The sequence below is a fragment of the Canis aureus genome, chromosome 3 (assembly GCF_053574225.1).
Source record: "Canis aureus isolate CA01 chromosome 3, VMU_Caureus_v.1.0, whole genome shotgun sequence".
NCBI lineage: Eukaryota > Metazoa > Chordata > Mammalia > Carnivora > Canidae > Canis > Canis aureus.
In genome coordinates, this window is record NC_135613.1 from 81615319 (window position 1) to 81634555 (window position 19237).

At 50.9% G+C, this 19237-nt stretch overlaps 1 protein-coding gene across 1 annotated transcript in view; it reads right to left on the bottom strand.

Annotated features, from left to right (window-relative positions):
• KIRREL3 (kirre like nephrin family adhesion molecule 3) overlaps positions 1 to 18897 on the bottom strand; it is a 539444-nt gene extending 520547 nt beyond the window's left edge. Inside the window, exon 1 of the mRNA XM_077894140.1 lies at positions 18548 to 18897. Coding sequence (XP_077750266.1) covers positions 18548 to 18602 — 55 coding nt within the window. The 5' untranslated portion in view covers positions 18603 to 18897. The remainder of the gene's footprint in view (positions 1 to 18547) is intronic.
• Between the last annotated feature and the right edge of the window lie 340 nt (positions 18898 to 19237).

Sequence of the window (19237 nt, forward strand, 5' to 3'; positions counted from 1 at the left end):
TCTGCACGCCACACACTCCCTTGCAGGGACTTTGCCAGGGATGGCAGCCTTTAAACGCCTCATTAATATTCAAATCCATTCAAGTCATTTCAATTTGAATTCTATGCATATTATCAGATAGAACAAAATGCAAATATATACAAATTCATCCATATGAAGAAATAAATAGGGGGAGCTCTGCATAATGGGATTATAATCATTCTCAGGGCTTGTCTCTCTCCTTTAATTCCCCAGAGCCCTGAGGACCAGAGCTGGCTGTGATGCTCTCCCTGGGACTGTTTAGCAGCAACATAACCTTTCCTGGACACAGGCTCTTCGAGGGTTGAACATTTTATAAATCTATTTAAAGATGCTATCATCATCCACTGATTGTGTCTCTTCCCGGGCTTCCAAGGCACACTCTTGGGGAACTGGCAGGGTGAGTACGGGATGGGTGGGGCCAGACTCAGACACCTGTCTGGGGGCCTCACATTTTGCTACTTCTGGAGGCCCAAGAGCTGGCTTCCAACAGGGTCAGTCAGTCTGGCCCTTCCCTTACACCAAGGGAGGGGGTCTCACTGTCCCAAACCTCCCACAGGATCCCGAGGCATCTGGTGGTGGGGGGCAGAGAAGGGCTATGCTTCCAAATTTCTTCAACCTGTAACCTGAGAGAGACCTCATAAAGCCTTGAAAGCATGTCAACTGAATCTTACGACCTAAATGATCCAAAGTAGTATCCAATACTATCAGAAGATACGCTCCTCTTTGCTTTGTCACATGGTAGGACATGCAAACTCATCCTTGAGCCTGCATCCCTACATTCGCTGCCACACAGTTTATATCCACTCCCTTGTGCCTCCTTCCTAGCCAGATCCTCAGTCAAAAGCCAGAAACTCAACCACACACACAGTGCCTATTTCTTTGTCTTGCACTATCGTTGTTGTTGTTTATCTCTGTTTCATTTCAATTACTCCAAAGACAGGAGGAGGCTGAGCTATATGGTATTTTAAAGGAGAGTTCCCATACTCCATGCTAATGAAGCCAAAGTAAATTGCTATTAAGAATCATTTAGTGAGGTTTAACTACAGAATCTAATAGATGCTCCCCCTAATGTCTCCCCCACGGGACCCAACAATAGTTGCATCTAGTAGTAGCTCCACTGATTAATGTACCCATAATGTACACCAAGTCATAGTATCATATCATAATAACCATCTCATACTATGCACCTTTTACTTGATAATCCCAAAGTGCTTTATAAATATAAGTGGGCAGAAAGAGCATCTTGTCTACAGAGAGAGAGACGGAGGCACAGATTTCTCTTCTAGAGACACAGGATAAGAATGGCTACAACTGTCCTGAAAGGAAGGGGCCACTCAGCTCCACTGAGTTGCTGGTTCCTTCCTGTGATGGACAGAATAATGAGCCCAGCAAGATGTCCATGTCCTAATCCGTGAAGATGTGACCTTACAAGGCAAAATAGACTGCCTCTGTGGTCAAGTTAAAGGATCCCGAGATGGGGAGATTATCCGGGATTATACAGGTGGGCCAGTGTAATCACAAATCCATGGAAAAGAGAGGCAGGAGGGCCAGCTCCAGTAGGAGATGTGGCATAAACCAGAGGTCGCAGTGATGCAGGGAGGGAGTCACAAACCAAGGAATGCAGGTGGCCTCTGGAAGCCAGAGGAAGCAAGGACATCAATTTTCCCCTGGAGCCGCCAGAAAGAACCAATTTAGGCTTCCGCCCAGTGAGACCTATTGGAGACTTCTGACACCCGGATGACACAAATGTCATCATAGGCCACTGCAGGTTTTCTTGTGGCCACAGCAGAGAAACTCAACTGGAGTTTCTCTTCTGAACCACAGAACCCAGAAAATAATACAAATAACTGTATTTTTTTTCCTTCTCTCAAGGAGAGCACATAACTGGCACCAATTTAGATGCATAACCAACAGTTTATTTCATTAAAACGATGGCTGCCTTGAGGGCATTAGAGCTTCATCCTTTGAACCGTGCTGAGAAAGGCTGCCTGGCCTCACCTGCTCCCCTGGAAAGCCACACAGTCTCTCACCTTGAAAAGACACTCTAGACGATGAATGGTTCTCTTCTGTCCTTGGGCACCAGCTCGCCACATCTGGAAGCACCTCACCCCACAGAGTGTTTTGTAATGTTTCCTCCATGATGTTTCCAAGCACCTCTCAGTAAGTTAACTCCTTTGTGAGGCAGGTAGTGGACAAAGCCCGAGTCCCTTCAGCCCCTGGAGACCATGCCCAGGGCCATGCCACAGGTATGTGACAGGCCATGGCCTCCTGGCCTCCGGTGCATGGCCTGTGTCATGGGCTTGGGATGAGGGGCTGTGGAGGGTGACTCAGCAGAGCTGACAGGCTGATACTTCATGACAGGTGCACTTCGTGGCAGGAGGGTCAGGGCCAAAGTGCCCAATGAAAGGTGGCCCTGGAAGAGGCTTCCAGGCTACTACCGGGCACTGGTAGAGCCCTTACTCTAGTGGAGCTACTGTTCTTTCTATTATTCCTCATTTACAAGAGAGAACCTCAATCAAGGTCAGTTGGTTTTGCTAGACTCTGCATAGAGACCTTTGTCCCTTAGGTGCCACTAGCCCTCACTACTTCACCAGCATCCCTGCCTGAGCTTCTCATAAATTGCTATCCTGCCTCTCAATAGAGTCACTCACCCCATCCCGCTCCATGGGGTGATGCAGGAAACACCCCTGGGAGCCCACTCCATGCCCTCTAGGCATGTGCTCTTCAGAGGCAAGAACCCAGGGGGAGGAGGCATGGGGGAAAGGGTTAGGACAACCATCCAGGGCCTGGATTGTGAAATCCTGGGTTTTTGTCTAAACTTTCACACTTACCACCTCTGTGACCTAAGAGAAGCCACTTAACATCACTTGGTCTCATTTTTCTTATTTTTCAAAATCGGGATGAGAGTCGCCCATAATAAATGTGAAAGGGCTTGGGAAGGGATAAAGTGCTATATAAATGCAAGGAGGGATTAAATTATTATCACCTTTTCCCCAAGGATTACTTTGTGCTCATAGGTACTCTAGTTGCAGAAGGCAATATTAATGATAAGTAGGATGTATTCTCTGATAAAGCACTTTCACAGCTTGGCAAGTGAAATACCAGGCACAGAAGGTAGAAGCCACCAAGGATCACTGGTCACGTGCTGGCTGGGCACCCACGTCACACAGGTCCTGCACACACTGAGCTCGACAGGACCCAGCCCTTGCCTCCCAGAAGCTCACAGTCTAGAAGGGAAGGGAGATAGGAAAAAGCCACTTTAATTTATTGTTACAGGCTCTACAAGGGGGTTTCTGGAGGGCTGTGGAAGGAAGGAAGCCTCCTAAGTTGGCTTCTGAGGAGATACATGAGGAGTCTTCTCCAGGAGGCAAAGTGAGCTGATCCCCAGGGTAGAAGTCAGCCAGACCGACATGGCGGAGAGTGGAGATCCTTCCAGAGGGAAGAAGGACGGGTGAGAAAGCCAGGAGGCGTGGGGGAGCAGATCACACTCAAAGATGCCAGCAGCTCGGCTTGGCTGGAGCGAAGGGTGTGTGAGAAAGGAGGAGAAGAGAGAGCTTTCTCCTGAAGGTGCTGGGACGCTGTCAAAGGAACAGGCAACCATCCAAAGACAGAGCCCTCTGTGTCCCTGAAATCTGGCATGCTGGCTATCTTCATGGTTAAGCGGATGAATGGAAACTTCAAAACCTTCTTGTGTACAAGAGTGTGCCTTCATGGTCCCCATCTGGATGGGGGAGAGTCGGAGCTCTGACCAAGACAGCCTTACAGTCTCCAGGAGACGAAAATGTCTGTCCTCTACACACATCTCAGCTCGCTCAATCTGTCTGTCTGTCCATCTGTCTCTCCTTGCTAGCCTGACAGCCACAGGCACCTCTGCTCCTCCTCTTCTCTTCCTTCACTACATCATCCATCCGGGAATATGCACAATGTGTACACAGCAGCCAGGATGGGGGTCAAGGGCGGCTTCAAATCTGGTGCTGGCTCTGCCTCCCCCCTCTCCCTCGCTGGATTCGTCAGTTCCTGCATTTGGTTTCCCACCGGTGATCTGGGCTGAATAAAGAGGCCCAGAGGCCTAGTGATGAGAACATCTCTCTTTTTTTTTTTTTTTTATGAATTGAAAAATAAAATGACAGTATGCAGCTAGTAGATCCCAGCTCACAACGAAGTGAACATCAATGTCTGTGGTTGTATTGACCTTGAAGATTTAAAAAAAAAAAAAAAACAGAACAAGAATTCTCGGAGTGCATTATTATATACGTTCTGAATCTCTTCACCGTGCAAAGCAGAAAATCCATCCTTTATGGACATGAGCATCTCTGGGGTGCAGCGTTGACTGTAAAATAAACCTTCTGAAGTACAGATGCAAGAAAATCTATGGCCACTCTTAGCCACATTCTCCTGTCAGCACAGACGGTCACACTGCTTTCCCAGGCCCGCCTAAGGTGGGACAAGCTGCTAGTCACACGGAGAGGAGTGACTCGCACTCTTGTCGGTCGTGAGTGAGGAAAGCAGTGACGTCAGTGAGAGACTGGCAAAGCCATCACGTTCCAAACGGTATGCTCTTGGCCTTATCATTTGTTTGGTTTCCTATGCTCAGGACCCACGGTGATTCCTGAGTCATCCTAAGGTAATGTGACATGAAAACTCTTCAAGGCACCTCCCATGAGCCACCTAACCTCCTCTGGTTAAAACTGCTTTCAAAAAAATAAAAAATAAAAAATAAAAAATAAAAATAAAAAATAAAAATAAAAAAATTAAAATAAAATAAAATAAAAATAAATAAAATAAAATAAAATAAAATAAAATAAAATAAAATAAAATAAAATAAAATAAAATAAAATAAAATAAAACTGCTCTCAGGCGTGCTTGTGCAGCCAAGTTAAATTAAGCAGTATGCACTGGCAGGGTAGGCCGGGCGGGACGGGGCGGGGGGTAGTGGGGTGTAGAGGGGCTGCCAGTGATTCCTATGTCAGAAATGCACCCACCAGATACTCTTCCAGATACTCTTTCTTCCTTTCGATGGACAAGTCTCTCCTAAGCAGTTGTTTTAAAGCATCTCAACATTTACTGCGAAGGAAGTCGCGACCTCCAAGCCCCACGCATCCATGCCAGGTGAGCATTCAAATACTCCGAACACTATTCCGTAAAAAGGGGCAAACTGGCCTGTTGCAAAGGGTATTCCTATTTTGACTAAGAAAGATTTCTTTCGGTTCATATGGCTGCAACAGCCCTTAGGAATAATCTAAGCATCCCTGCCCTGACTGCGCAAATACTTAAGGCAGACCATGCACCACAAGAAGTATTTAACTGAAAAAATACAGCGGTGCATATAGCTTCATGTTCCTTGGCAAGAATTCGGTGGTATGGATCTTTGTTAATAAATATCTGCGGATAATGAGAGGTAAATGCAGATTTCCTATTATTATTAGCAGGAGCCCAGGGGAGGGGAGGAAGAAGGTTTTCTGGATGGCATTTCTCTGAGTCTGATCAGCTCAGCGTTCAGTTGTTTTCACTTATAAAAATATGGATTTCTATCTGTGAATCCCCCTGCCCTGGTTTGATGAAGAGAAAACCCAAAGCAAAGTTCATGCCCAGAGCAAGGGGCATCCACGCGGATTCGGAGCCCTGGCAACAGCGGACAATGCACCTGCTGACATGATCCGTGTGTTCTGCTGAAAGGCTCAGACTGTGGCATAAAAAGAAGGAATTTTATGTCTTCCATGCAGAGATCTATCTGCCTTGCATTCTTGCTCCGTGTTCCTCCGACTCAATCTAAAGGACCTTTGAAAACGTCAAGGAACTTTTCTATTTTGCTGGTTTATCTTGTCTATCTTAAACTAATACTCTGATCCTGAGCATGGTCTAGGGAGATACATGCCATCTTCAGAAATGATTCCTGTCGCCAGGTAAGATGTACCTGCTGGAGCGTAAGTGAGGAGAATCGAGCCTGAGCGGCACTCAGACTCTCCTACATTCCGAGAGTCCTTCCTACCTCTCCCTAAGGACCGTTGTTAATCACTTCAGAACCCTGTGGTCGCCTGACATTTTGACGATTCTAGATGTGACAAAAAGGAGGGTATTGATGTCCTGCAATGCCTTTTCATGTAGAGTAGCTCCATTCTTACACGGCAGAGCTAACACCAGGCTAACCTCTCCCTGGGCAGGATGGGGTTTCTTCTTCTTCCTTCTTCCTTCTTTCTCCTCCTCCTCCTCCTCCTCCTCCTCCTCCTCCTCCTCCTCCTCCTCCTTCTTCTCCTTCTCTTTCTCCTTCTTCTTCTTCTTTAAATCCCCCGCCGGAAAGTTAAGTGGCGATGGGTTCCTGTTAAGAAATCAGCCTTTGCCTTTCAAAACATTCAGCTAAACTGAGCTGGGTTAGGAAAGTAATGAGCACCCGCCGGCCACAGAGCAGGGCTTCATGAATCCCTACTCAGCTTCTGTCTTTGGGGAGACAGTTTCCCCCATTTTGCTCAGCTCTTCTTCCCAAGTCCTACAAGTCATGACAGAGGAGGATCATAGGCCAGGCCAAGGGGTCTGCGGCCCACTGCCTGTCACAGAGCTGTGGAGCCACCAGGGTGAGGGGAACTCCTCCCCAAGAGGGAAGCAGCAAGGGAGGAGGGATGTACATACAGGTGTCCAAACGGCGGTCCCATCACTCCCCATGGGAGAGGCAACGTTAGGAATCTGTGGGCAAATTATGGAATCTCGGCCTCAGTAGTTTTCACTGGCAGGTGGGTTGACAATCCTGCTCTATTGGGTTGCTTGGAAGACGACCTAGGGAATGCACTTGAAGCTCTAAGTCTCAATGACACCTCCCCGTGGCTGGCTTGACGTCAGCGACTGTGAGGCTTCAGTAGTGGTGAGAGACCCACTGGGAAGTGGGCACCTGGAGACCAACACAGGGGTCCATTCTCTTCTAGTCTCACCATTTCTCCTCCTCCCCTGTTCAGCTGTCCATCCGGGGACTCCCAAAGCCCTAACGCAGGTCACGCTTGTGAAGGAGGAATGGGGCGCAGGTGGCCAAGCCAAGGGGCCAGGAAAGCAGCCGAAATGACAGCACGTACCTCGCTGGCATCACATCCTTTTCTACGGGGAGGAGATTAATCTCCATTACTTTTAGCAACTTCTCAAATCCTGCGGTTCTATTCTGCCTGGCTGACCTGTGCAGCATCAAATCTACAGTCTGAAATAAGGTTTTGCACAGTTGAGGCAAAAGAGTTTTCTTCTCTGACGTGAGATGCTCAAGAAGTCACCTGCTGCGTGCCAGTGGCGCTCCGTTAATAAAAGGGACAGAGCAGTCCTACTTGCTCTCCAACCCCACTGTGCACCCCTCCTCCACTCCCCCATCCCCCGGGGAAGACAGACAGGGTGAGGATGGACAGACGGGCCAGTGGCAACTCACCTTGCTAGCGACACAGCAGCAAAGGGCTCTGGTGGGGAGTCAGGTGTGGGAGGCCGCTTGGGTTTAAGCAAGCCTTATCCAAAGTCCTACAGTCCACCTAGACCCAAAGGATATCAAGCAGCATCTGGTGATGTCGGGCAACATAAACGGCCAGTCTACCGGCCACTTGAGCCACACAGAGAAGACAAAGAAAGGGGCAGCTTTGGTGATGGCCTCACCCTTCCCTTACCCCCTGACCCACTATCTTGGTCCATGCTGCACACAGATGGACGCCAGGGCCTGAGCCACATCTCACTTGCAACCTTCAAAGGGTGAAGAAGGCAGGCTGCCACCCCAGTGGGGCAGGCATGGGCTTCCAGGGCCTGCCATTAGGATCTGGTTACTTTGCCTGGTGTTGCACTCTGCAACAAACCACCACAGCTGACGGTGATTTGTTGTAATGGTGTCTGTTTCTGTCCAGAGATGAAAACAGAGTAGCACCTCTTCAGCCTGCCCGGGAGACCAGGAATAATGAGGACTAATTTTAGTATCTGTTTGTTTTGCTCTTGCAGCATGAGAGGGGTACAGGCTGAAATATTGGCTCCCGGATCATGAAAGGCGACTCCGGGGGAGAGGGGGTAGTGGGCCCAGGTTGGAGGCTGGGGAGAGGGAGCAGGGTCCTGGCTGCCCGCCGTCCCTGGGGGATGACCGCGTTCATCACCCATGGGAGAGAGGCCAGCGTGGGAAAGCACCTGCCACACGGTAATGGACGGCTGGCTGGGGTCTCCCCTGCTCCCTCTCTTTGCAGCTCTTCACACCCCTGGGCATTTTAAATTGTACCCACCTACCTCTTCTGGGACATGCCCCCTAGCATTCTGCCCTCACGTCCATCAGAAAGAAGCAGAAAGCACCTGAGCCTCCTGGGGGGCGTTTGGGGGGGGGCGGCTGCTGCCATCCGAAGGCTTGCTCTTTCCCTCCATGCCCTTTCCCTGCTCCAGGCTCAGCTACCCCAGGCCCACCAGCCTCCGAGGAGGAGGAGGAGGAGGAGGAGGAGGAGGAGGAGGAGGAGGAGGAGGAAGAGGAGGAGAAGGAGGAGGAGGAGGAGGAGGAGGAGGCTGCCTAGCTCAGCTCACGCTCAGGCTTTGCAAGCGCTGCTGCTGCCACCATCAGGCTGCTGCGGGAACTGCAGCGCTCGCAGGGTCTCGCCTCCCCAAACACTGCACCTGCTCCTGCCTTACGGGGACCCAAGGGAAGAGCAGACCCTCTGGCTCCCGCGGCCCCTCACACAGGTGTAGCGTCCTCTGTAAGAAACAGGCTTCCAAGGCCCAGCTCTCTGATGAAATGGGAGTCCCTATGAACGTGGGGGTAGACCTCGCACCCCTCAGGGAGGCGCAGAAAAGTGCCAGTCCTACAATATAGGGGGTAAAGCCACTGGGAGGTTAATTGGCAATTTCCCCTCTCTTTGTCATGAGGTCAGGAAGGCAGGGAGGGTGGCGCTCCCTTCTCCCATGGTACCCTGGAAGGGAGTCCAGGAGAAAGCTCTAAGTTTCTGTCCTCTGGTTGCCTGCATGATGAGCCAGCCGGGTCCCAGCATTACTCTGAAGCTGTCATAGCTCCCAGCATCGCCAAGGGTGACAGGTGGACTGTCACACTGCATCAGAACCGAGTCACCTGTGACACCTGCAGATGATTGACAGAGATGGGCACCGACATGCATTAAAGAACAGAAGGGCAGGGCTGCCTTTTTGCTGAAACTGAGGAGTGGGTGGCTCACCAGAGGACGTTTCTCTTGGCAGAGTCCCTGGTGACCCACTGGTCATTCAAGGCCTCCGTCAGACAAGAACGACTTCCTACTCCGAATAGTTGGGATCTTTCCTCTGCCCTCCTGTGGGAGCCTGTCAGCCCCCGCACGTGTGATGTCAGAAACACTGCTTTCTCTTCCTTTCATTGTTTCTCACCATTCATTTCAATATTTCAACATTTACTCAGAGTCTTCTATGTGCGGAGTAGCATGCCTGGCACCAGGGTGGTGGATAAAAGAAATGGATAGTTTAATCAACTAATTAAGAGAATAAAAGTTCCTGCCCTTGCCTTTCTTTTCTTTTCTTTCTTTTTTTTCTTTCTTTCTCTTTCTTTCTTTCTTTCTTTCTTTCTTTCTTTCTTTCTTTCTTTCTTTCTTTTCTTTTCTTTCTTTTTTGTCAACACAGCCACAAAAATAACTACCCAAGCAACATCCTCTTGATTGCTATTCAGCCCAAGAGGCTGGCCTGTCATTCCCCCTGGAAACCTTGTGCCCTCAAGGTAGAGCTGAATGCCAAAAGATGAAGGAACCAACTCAGAAAGAGTCTGGAATCAAAAGATAGAGCTGCAAGGCTAGGTCGTGGTTTGAAGGTCAGCTCCCTGGTTTTCATGGGAAATCCTTAAAATCCCTTGTTATGCCTAGACATCGAGGATCCCCACAAGCTATCAGAACACGTTCCATCTTATGCCACAGCTTAGGATCCCTCTCATGTATTTTTCAGTGCGGATGATTTGGAGCAGCTGCATCTACCAGCATCTTGAGAAGCATCGAGGCACACGAAAAAGTGAACCAGATGAGAGTGACTTTGGTTGAGTGACGTGACCTTCTGGAGGGCATGACAGTGATGATATTGCTATCAGAGTGATGAAATGAAGTAGTGCTTGTGCAGGGCATTCTACAGCTTGTGAAACTTTACCCCAGTGCTCATCATCATCATCATCATCATCATCATCATCATGATAAAAACATTACTATTGCCACCACTACCATAATCAACCACCGAAAGGATTTGCCCAGCACTTACAAGAGTATGACATCTGTTTCACATCATCTGTGAATCTCCTAGGGATTTATTATCTAAAATCAATAGGTTGTTGCTAATAGATAATATTCAGCAAATTGTAGGCATGGTGAGGATTTGGATCAAAGAGTAGACATCTAGTCTACTGTCTACTCTTTGATCCACTGCTTGGGAATTGACTCTTCCAATCTTGGTGGCCCAAATTCTACTCTTAGAGCACTTTCAGCAATGGGAGACTGTTCAGTGGGCTAGCCTCAGATGCTGGAATTAAATATCGACGGTCTTAGACATGTCGCTGCCTATTTCTTGCAGAGCAGTGCAGGTTTTTGCTTCACTATTGAGCTTGTCCTGCCGGTCCTCACCAACTAACTCCTGGGGAGAACAGGCCCAAGCGTGGAACACATTAAGTAGATCAGATGACTTTCTTTACCCTTGATGCTAGAGACTCATAAACATGTCTAACATCCTCTGAGTAGAGTCACGTAGCTGTAACCTTGTTTTCCCCAAAGCCAGCACACCTTAGCTTCCTCTTCAGAACAACAAAGAATCATCAGCGAAATGTCTCTAGGCATTTCTTACATATCTCATCCTTGCTCTTGTCTCCCTTCCAGGTTTACCATTCGTCCTCAATGTCAGGCCAGCCTCCCTGCACCCCTGAAATGGGTAAATCCCATTCCTCAGCACACACCATCCAACTAACAACCCAGTGTGGCCTCAGCCATCCTTGTTCCTGTGTGTTGGGTTCCTCTCCACATTCTTTATCCGGCGGATCGTCCTTAAGGATACGTCTAATCGCTGTCCTCGTCTGCCTCCCTCTGGAGTGCAGACCAACAGTGAAGGTCAGTTTTTGCACACTTACTCTCTTGCTCACCTTCCTACCCCTTTACATACCAACTGTGAAGGCAGATGGGCTGGAAGGAGGGGCATAGTTCCATCCATTTCCACACTTTTAAAGCCCCATATAAAAAACAAGGCAAACTAAAAAAAATGAGTAACATATGGATTCTTCCCTCTTTTAATCCAGAAGACCCAGGGCGGAGAGAGGAGTACAGGCCCATAAGCCACTAGCAATGTTTCTGAAGAACAGACTTAACTCTGATAGTCCATCATCAAAACATTTGGCATGGTATTTATGACAAGCTGACCATCCCCTTCCCAAGCTTCTCACTATCCTCAACGCACTCATATTCCAGCCACCCACACCACCCATTGCTTCTGAACATATGGCTTTCTGTCCTGCCTTCTTTCCTTTGCATACACTCCAAGGCAAGCTGGGAACACTGCTCTTGTGCTTCCCCAGGAGGGCTCCCAGACATCCTGTGACATCAAATCACTGTCTCTATGCAGCGTGTCCTGACGCCCTCGGTCATTTCAGCTGCTCTCAGAATACTCTTGACAACTCTGAGCCCATCACGTTGGAACCATGAGTCAATGTGTCTGCTCCCTAACCAGATGGAGAGCCCCCCACCCAGGGGCAGAAATACGGTCTTAGGGGTCTTTGCATCAGAAGCCCCTGGGGTGGTGCCCACCACACAGTAGGCCTATAGTGAGCACAGGCCGACAGGCCAAGGGCTGAGCTTTGGTGTCCTCAAGTGCTATTTGATGACAAAGGATGGACAAGAGAATGTGGCCCTCTGATGGAGCCCCTGAGGAGGACGTGTGGAATGATGAATGCCAGCCTTGGTTGTCACTGCCACAAGTCAGGGTCAGATTTCAAATTCCCATCTTCTAGGCATACGTTAGAAAGAAACTGAACTTACAACAACCGTCCAGGTAACACAAGGCCAAGTAAGTAGGCCGTCTTGATCATTCAGCCTGATAGTCATGCATCTTTTTAATACTGACCACCTGTGCCATTGCAGTTTTGGTTTCAACGTTCAAAAAAAAAAAAAGAAAGAAAAAGAAAAAAAGAAAAAACAAACAAACAAAAAACGGCCTCAGGTAAATCTACCTCCTTCTGCCTAGGAGGATACCCACACCAGGTGAGCTCTCACCTGCTGTTTGAGGAAGATGGTGGATTTGTTCTAAGTTCTGGACAGGACTGCGCTTCAGCAGTAAGGGGGGTCACAGACGGGAAAGATTTGGAGAGGGCATGATAACGTGGGGGCGGGCAGGGAACCTTCCCATGGCCTGTGGCAGGCATCTATGTCTGGCCACTTCCTTGCCTCCTTGTCAAGGAATGGGATGGGATGGAGGAGCGTGCACCTCTCACCCTCCAAGCCCCAGCCAGGGCTGCAACAGAATAATTCTGCAGGGAGCAGGATTCACCCAGGCTGGCCACTACTTCCAGGGCTTTGACTTGTTACCAGTGTACCCGAGGAAAGCTGACATTTATTTAATCCTTGCAGTGGTGTTGACTGTGTACTCACGGAAACATTGTATGCTTACGGAAGACATTTGTTTCCAAGCAGCTTATGCTAAATTGCAGTGATATAAAGGAAACACTTATCCAATATTGACATTTACTGACTTCTAGAAATATACAGCCAGAGTACTCATTTTCACAATCAGAAGAGGAAGGGCGGGGGGGCGGGAAAAGCACAATGTTTGATCCCTAGCTCCTTCAGCAGCTCAGAAGCAGAAAGTTAATGAAAGTTCACGTTAAGTATGGTGGTGGAGATCCTCCCTCTATGGCAACAGTGTGGATGCGGAGAGAGCATCCTCAAACCCTGGCACCCTCAAGCCCGGGCGGAAAGCGGGACGCGGCATTCTTTGCAGTGAAGGTGAGAGAAGGATCACAATCATCCGCGGTAGCTACATTCATATTAGACGTGCACACCGAACTGTCCATTCTGGGTGTCCCCCTGGGAAAAGGAAACATGACGCAATGGCATCTGTGCCTCCACAGATGGAGGGGGTCCCCGTAACAGTCCCCTCGCTGGAAATAAAACCCCCTCGATTTGGAATGCAGGACGAAGCTAGTGTGGCCTGACACTAGGGGTGCCAGGGGATTCCCACCTGGTTTTGCTCCTCAGTCCCTGCGGACAGCAGTGATGCGACGCGCAAGGGAACAGACGTCCCCCAGGGCAGCAGCCCCCACCAGACTCTGCTCCGTGAGCACCGGGGTGTCCACTGACCTTGCGGGAAGATGGGGGCCCCAATCGCTGTGCTGCAAGCACCACCATTAAAATCAGGATTGCTGCCCTCGTGAGAGTCCAGGTGCAAGTGCAGGTTCGGGCCTGCTGTGATCTTCCTGCCCAACCAGAGGGCGCATCAGAGGGTAGCGGTTCCCAGTCCGGAGAGGGGGCGGGTACTGGGCCTGGCTCCTTCTGGTGGGCCCCTATTAAAAATGCCTGCGCTGGTTTCTCACCTAAAAGTTATTTCACCATTTTAGAAGGATAAGGACTGTAGCTGAAAAAACGATGCCTATGCCCCTATAACATCCCCCCTCCCCGCCCATCCCGGCCACCCCCGATGTATTACATGAGACCCTAAAATGAATGCTGTTGGCCCTCCTTCCCACTCCTCCATCACAAGCAATTTTCTTTTCCTTGTTCATGTTTCCAAAACAGTTTATCTTTTTATCTCCTTGGAAGAAAAGTACTCTGCAAATCAAAGGTATCATTAGTATTGTTATTATTTTGCTATTGAAATCTCTTGAATTCACTCTGGATTATTCATGTGCTTTTTTGGGTCTGCAATATAATGCCGCCTAAGTCACCCCCACTGGGCTGAACAAAAAAAGAAAAATTGCATCTTCAGGCCTAATCCCCTGCTCCACCCCGTCTCCTGCTGGCCCTGGCTCCTACCAACACAGGCACACCAGGGAGAGCTGCTCCTTGGTACCATGCCTAGCTCACTGCTGCCATGTTCCAAGTGAGATCCTCCTTTGTAACCCAAGAGGGAGGCCCCCACTGCATCCTCTAAGTGTAGGGTGTGGGCTTTGACCTCACCCCGCACCCCTCTCCCCCTGGGGAGTTTCTTTTCCCTCCTCAATAGGTCTGGCTGGCAAACAGAGAGCTCCCCGCTGGGCAGCAGACACAGAGACCACCCCCATGCCCAACAGACACATCCCAGTTCCCCTCACCCGGAGGATGTTGCTAAAGAAGTGGTCCCACACCCTTGGCAGTTGTGCACTGACCTTCCAGGACAAAAGAAACCATTCTTCCTCTCCTCCACAAGCCGTCATACCACTTGGGGTGCCAGTGGGGGGAGCAACACCCTTATTACTTGCCTCATCTTTTGTTATAGGACAGTTCTGGGCAAGGTTAACTGTTTGCTAAGTTGCTGTTCACACCCAATTCCTTGTTCTCATGGCTTCCCAGCCTATACCCCCTATGATCCCTCCATTCTTTTAGCTGTCTCTTATGTGTTCATGTATCTTCTGGTGCCCCGCTTCCTCTCCCTCTCCCTCCTTTCCCTCTCCAAAGGAGCTTCTTGCAAGTTCAGGCGTTCTTGCAGTTGATCCTTCCTTTCCAAGCTTCCTGCCATCCCTGTGGCTTCTCTCATCCTAGCTGGGTCTCTCCACTCACAAGTTATTTGCCCTGTGTCTGCCTCAGGTTCTTCTATTCCCTTGGAGAGTCATGTCAGCACGAACCTCTGCCCCTCTGGGAGCCATCTGACAGCCCTTTCGGTGATTCCTGCCAGCAGGTCAGGAGAGCAAGTCACTCAGATTCTTCCCAATGGGGAGGTGACACCCCAGATTAATCCTCAACTCAGAGATGTCATTGACAGGTAAGTGTAAGTTTTTGTTTATCACCCCAACATGTTCGAGAGCAGCCTGGAGTACGTGTAAATCCCACAAGAGATCTGGGCTCACCGGAATTAGAGCTTTCAGACCCCACAAGGTTATGAGGCCAGACAGGCCAGGTCTGGGAGTGCTAGAGGAAAATGTTAGTGAGCCAGGAGGGGAACACCCTTCTGAGGAGTGTCTGAGCTCAAGGCACCAACTCCGTTATCACCGCACACCCTCCAGACTGTCTCAACACTGAGATCTGCCGGGAAGCAGGGAACACTAGTCCTTCATAGCTACTTAAGATGTGGATGTGCAGGCTGGCTGGCATGGCTCTTGAAGATGAAGGAGGGCACAGAGGGAAATAGTTGTGGGCAAATGGAAATGATAAAGGGAAAAAAATATAGCAAGTTCTAAGTTTATGGATGACAAGAGAATCGATTCCTTTTCACCCAGGGGCAGAGAACATGCCTCTTCTCTGCAGGAGGCAAATTGTGCTGTGACATTATCCCTCTCTGTACAAAGCACGCGGTCCTGCCAGCTGATGGAAGAGGCATCCCCAGCAAGAGAGAAACCCACGAGCAGCACACACTGGCAGCTCTCCATTTCTTTGTGGCCCAGGGACGCTGGCAGGGGCGGAAATGGAGGGATGCCATTTGGCCTTTCTACTGCCACCTTAGGAAAGATAAATAAATATTTCATCTCAGTCTACACGCAAAGCCCAAACTTGAAAGGGAGAGGGGACACAGCATAGCACTGACAGTACTTATACGTGCATTTCACTCTCTAAAGGGTTACAAGGAAATGGGAATGTAAATAAACATTGGACACGTCAGGAGAGAAAGGACAACTGAAAGGGACTTTAACAGTTCTTCCTTAAAGGTTTTGCCACGCAAGTCTTCAGAGCACTGTTTGGAGCTCACTCTCTGGAAGGCAACGAAGACAACGGGAGCAGGAAGCATGAGAATTGTGTTTCCAGAAACTCTAAAATGACACATAGGCTCCCACTGGGAGAGGTGCTGGGCAGCAGATGGATGTGTCACCGGAGTGCCAGATAAAGGCTTAAAAAGAACCCTGGACATTTGTTTTCTCTGAGAGGAGGGGCATCCCTGAGTCTCTGCACATTTCCTTGGAAAGTATCCCAGGAGGAAGCATTGTGGGACATGAGGGTCAAACGGGTGGCTCAACGGGGCATCCCAGGCAGGGTGCCACTTCGGTGAGGGGGACGTGTGTGGGTGTCACCTAGAGCCTGCGGGCTGGTCCTCTCACGACCTCTCGGAAGTGGATGCGCCCTAACTGATGACTTGAGAAATGCATGGCGCTAGGCAGGGGTGGGCACAGCACGCGAACTGATCACATACGTGTAGCATCAAATGGAATCATCCGGGGAATTCACGATACTCAAAACAACACCCACAGTAAAACACGGGTCTATGGATCAAGTCAAAAGATAGCATATCACAAAAGTCCAGAAACATCATCCCACTTGGCCCTTAATTCCGGTCATCGGGGGCTGTCTATGCACGAAACCCGCAGCGTCCGGTGTTGTAGGGCATTTGGACCGGCTGCCTCCGCTTTGTCCCATCATCTTTCTTTAGACCCTTTCTGGAGCCCCGTGGGCCATGACATCTGCCATTTGGTAGAGTGGGCAGTGCTGCCCAAGCTCAGAACACTCAGGAGTAACAGGCAAGTAGGCACTGCAGGACGCGGTGGTTTCTTCCTAGGGCTCTCAGGGCTAAGGGCAGATGAAACGGAGCGTTTAACCTCCATAGGTAAATATTTAAAGACTCCTATGAGACAGTGAAGAAACAGCTCGGTACTGAGAAAGGGATAAGAAAAGCAGAAGATGCACACTGTGATGATTCAGACAGCCAGAGAGGCACTTAAGACACCAAAGGCTTCTTATGCCAATCTAGAGGAGAATCACAGCTCAAGCTTTCCAACCACACATGGGCTGATTAAAATGTGCATGGGTCCCATGAACATTTGTGGAGTGGGGCGGCGGCTGGTGGGGGGGGGATGGCGGGCTCCTCCTTTTAGGGATTCTGCAGGCAACTTCCCGAATAAATTGGAAAGAGGGAAAGGAGATCATGTGTGTGTGTGTGTGTGTGTGTGTGTGCGCGTGCGCGTGCGAGTGCGCGCCCATAAGCAAGCATACAGGCATCCAAGGAGAGTGATCTCACAAAAATGGTAATATAACCCAAACTGTTTCTGTACCAGTGTTCTCAGATAGTTCTTATTCATTCAGCCTGAAAACTCTAGGGAAGGCAATTTATCTTCCTGCTGTTGTAGGGAGCCCTGGTGAGATGCACACTACCCTATGAATACATGAGTGTGTGTGTGTGTGTGTGTGTGCACACATTATAATTACATACCGACGTGGGTGTACACACACTGCTATGGGGGAAAGGCCCCTCCGGTTTCGTCAGGGTGGCCCTGAGCAAAGTTTGACAAGGGGAAAATCTGCAGTGACCACAAGTACCAATGGCAGAGCAGAGGAAGGAGGCGTGGGTTTCTGCTTACATTTGGCTTCTCCCTGACAGGGAAAGAAAAGGAGACGTGCTGTTTGCTTGCAGAGCCAGCCACCCATGGCGGTGCTCTGCTTCCTTGAAAACTTTTACCCTTCATTTAATCAACAGATGGACATGCTCTGTTGTGGATTTTTCTGAGAGTCCTGTCCCTCTCAGAGCTGTGCTGGCTGGCACAAGTGCTGTCTCAGATGGCAGAGGCAGCTCGGGCATTCCAAAGGAGTGGGAAGGAGCCGATTTACTCATCCCCTTTCGAACTCAATTCCACAGGTGACTTTCGATGCCTTTGGCTAAGGAGGCACTCACGGTGCCTCCCCAGATTTCCCTCCCCATCCCTCCAGCACTGCCAGCGCCAGGGCTCCCGGGAGGGGGGCAGGGAGCCAGCCCAGAGGTAGCGAAGTTCTTTAGGGCAAGTCCCCCCAGCAGCTCTGCTCCCCTGCCAGGCTGCACAAAGTCAACAATTAGCACCAGCGGCCAAATGCTCACTTTAGGCTCTCAATCCAGGGCTGTGTAGGATTCAGAATGCAGCCTTATTCAGACAACCCCGGTTCAATTCAATGAAACTCTTTACACGCTTTTCCCAACCGCTGCAAACGACCCCCACGGTGCATCCGCGAGTCGCGGCCCCTTCTGCAGCCGTGCAGCCGCACACGCCGGCTCTCCGACTACACCCGTGCGTGCGAGGCGGACCTCGGTGGAGCTGGAGCAGCCGCCTAGACCCAGCTGTCTGTCCTCCTGCCACCCGAGTCCGGAGGCGAGGAGGCGCCCAGAAGTTGAGAGCGGCGTCCCCGCCGGGAGGCTTGCCTCCCGCACGCACCGGGAGCATCCGCACGCTCCGGGAGCATAAAGAACTCATTTGCATCGGAGAGTTTGAGCTGGATGTTGACAAGTGAGAGGAGCAAGCCACCCCTCCCGCACCCCAAGCTCCCGGAGGAGAAGACACGGGACCATTTTGTTGCATTCGCGAAGGCGCGCGGCCGGCGCATCCCGGGCGCAAAGGACTGGTCGCGGTTCCCCCAGCCTGCCCGCCCCCGGCTGCGCTCCCCGCCCGCGCCCGCCGCCCCGCCGCCCCGTGGACCGGTCCCGGCCACTCCGGCCCGCGCGGTGGGGGTGATGGAGGGGGTCCTACCTTGACTGAAAAGGAAGAAGCACACGAAGAGCAGATCGAGCTGGAGAGGTCTCATTCCTCAGCGCAGCGAGGGGGGGCCGGCGGCGCAACTTGGGGTGGCCGTGAGTTTGTCCTCCCGGGGGCTGGCCGCGCTCAGCCTCGCCGCGATGCTCCCGGGGTCGCGCCTCGGTGCTCCCGGGGCCCGGTCCCCGCAGCCCGCCCAGGCCAGTGGCCGGCTCCTAGCCGCCGCGGGAAGCCGGGCTGCTCAGCGACGTCCCCGCTCCGAGCAGATCCATTCTGTGCAGCCCCGGCGCACGGCTTCCTCCGGCGGGCTCCTCCCACGGCGGGCGGGCGGGCGGGCGAGGGAGCCAGTGACGAGTGACAGAAGGGCTCCTTTCACTGACGCTGGGGTGGGGGGGGAGGGGGGGGAACAGGTCATAATTAAAGAGGAAACACTTGGAGAAAAGGAGATCTATGCAGCGCGGAGGGCGGGGAGGGGAGGGGGGAGGCTGCGCGCTCCCTTCCCTGCTCCCTTTCCCCCCCAAAGAGGGGGAAATTCAGCTTTTGTCACCATGATGGACCCACAGGCATCTGGAACGGGGAGCCCACTGTGACTTTTTGTCCACAGCACACACTGTTGTGCAGCGGGAGTGAAGTTAAGGATGCATATTATAAATATGCACGCCCTGCCTTTGCACGGGGATGGGGGGG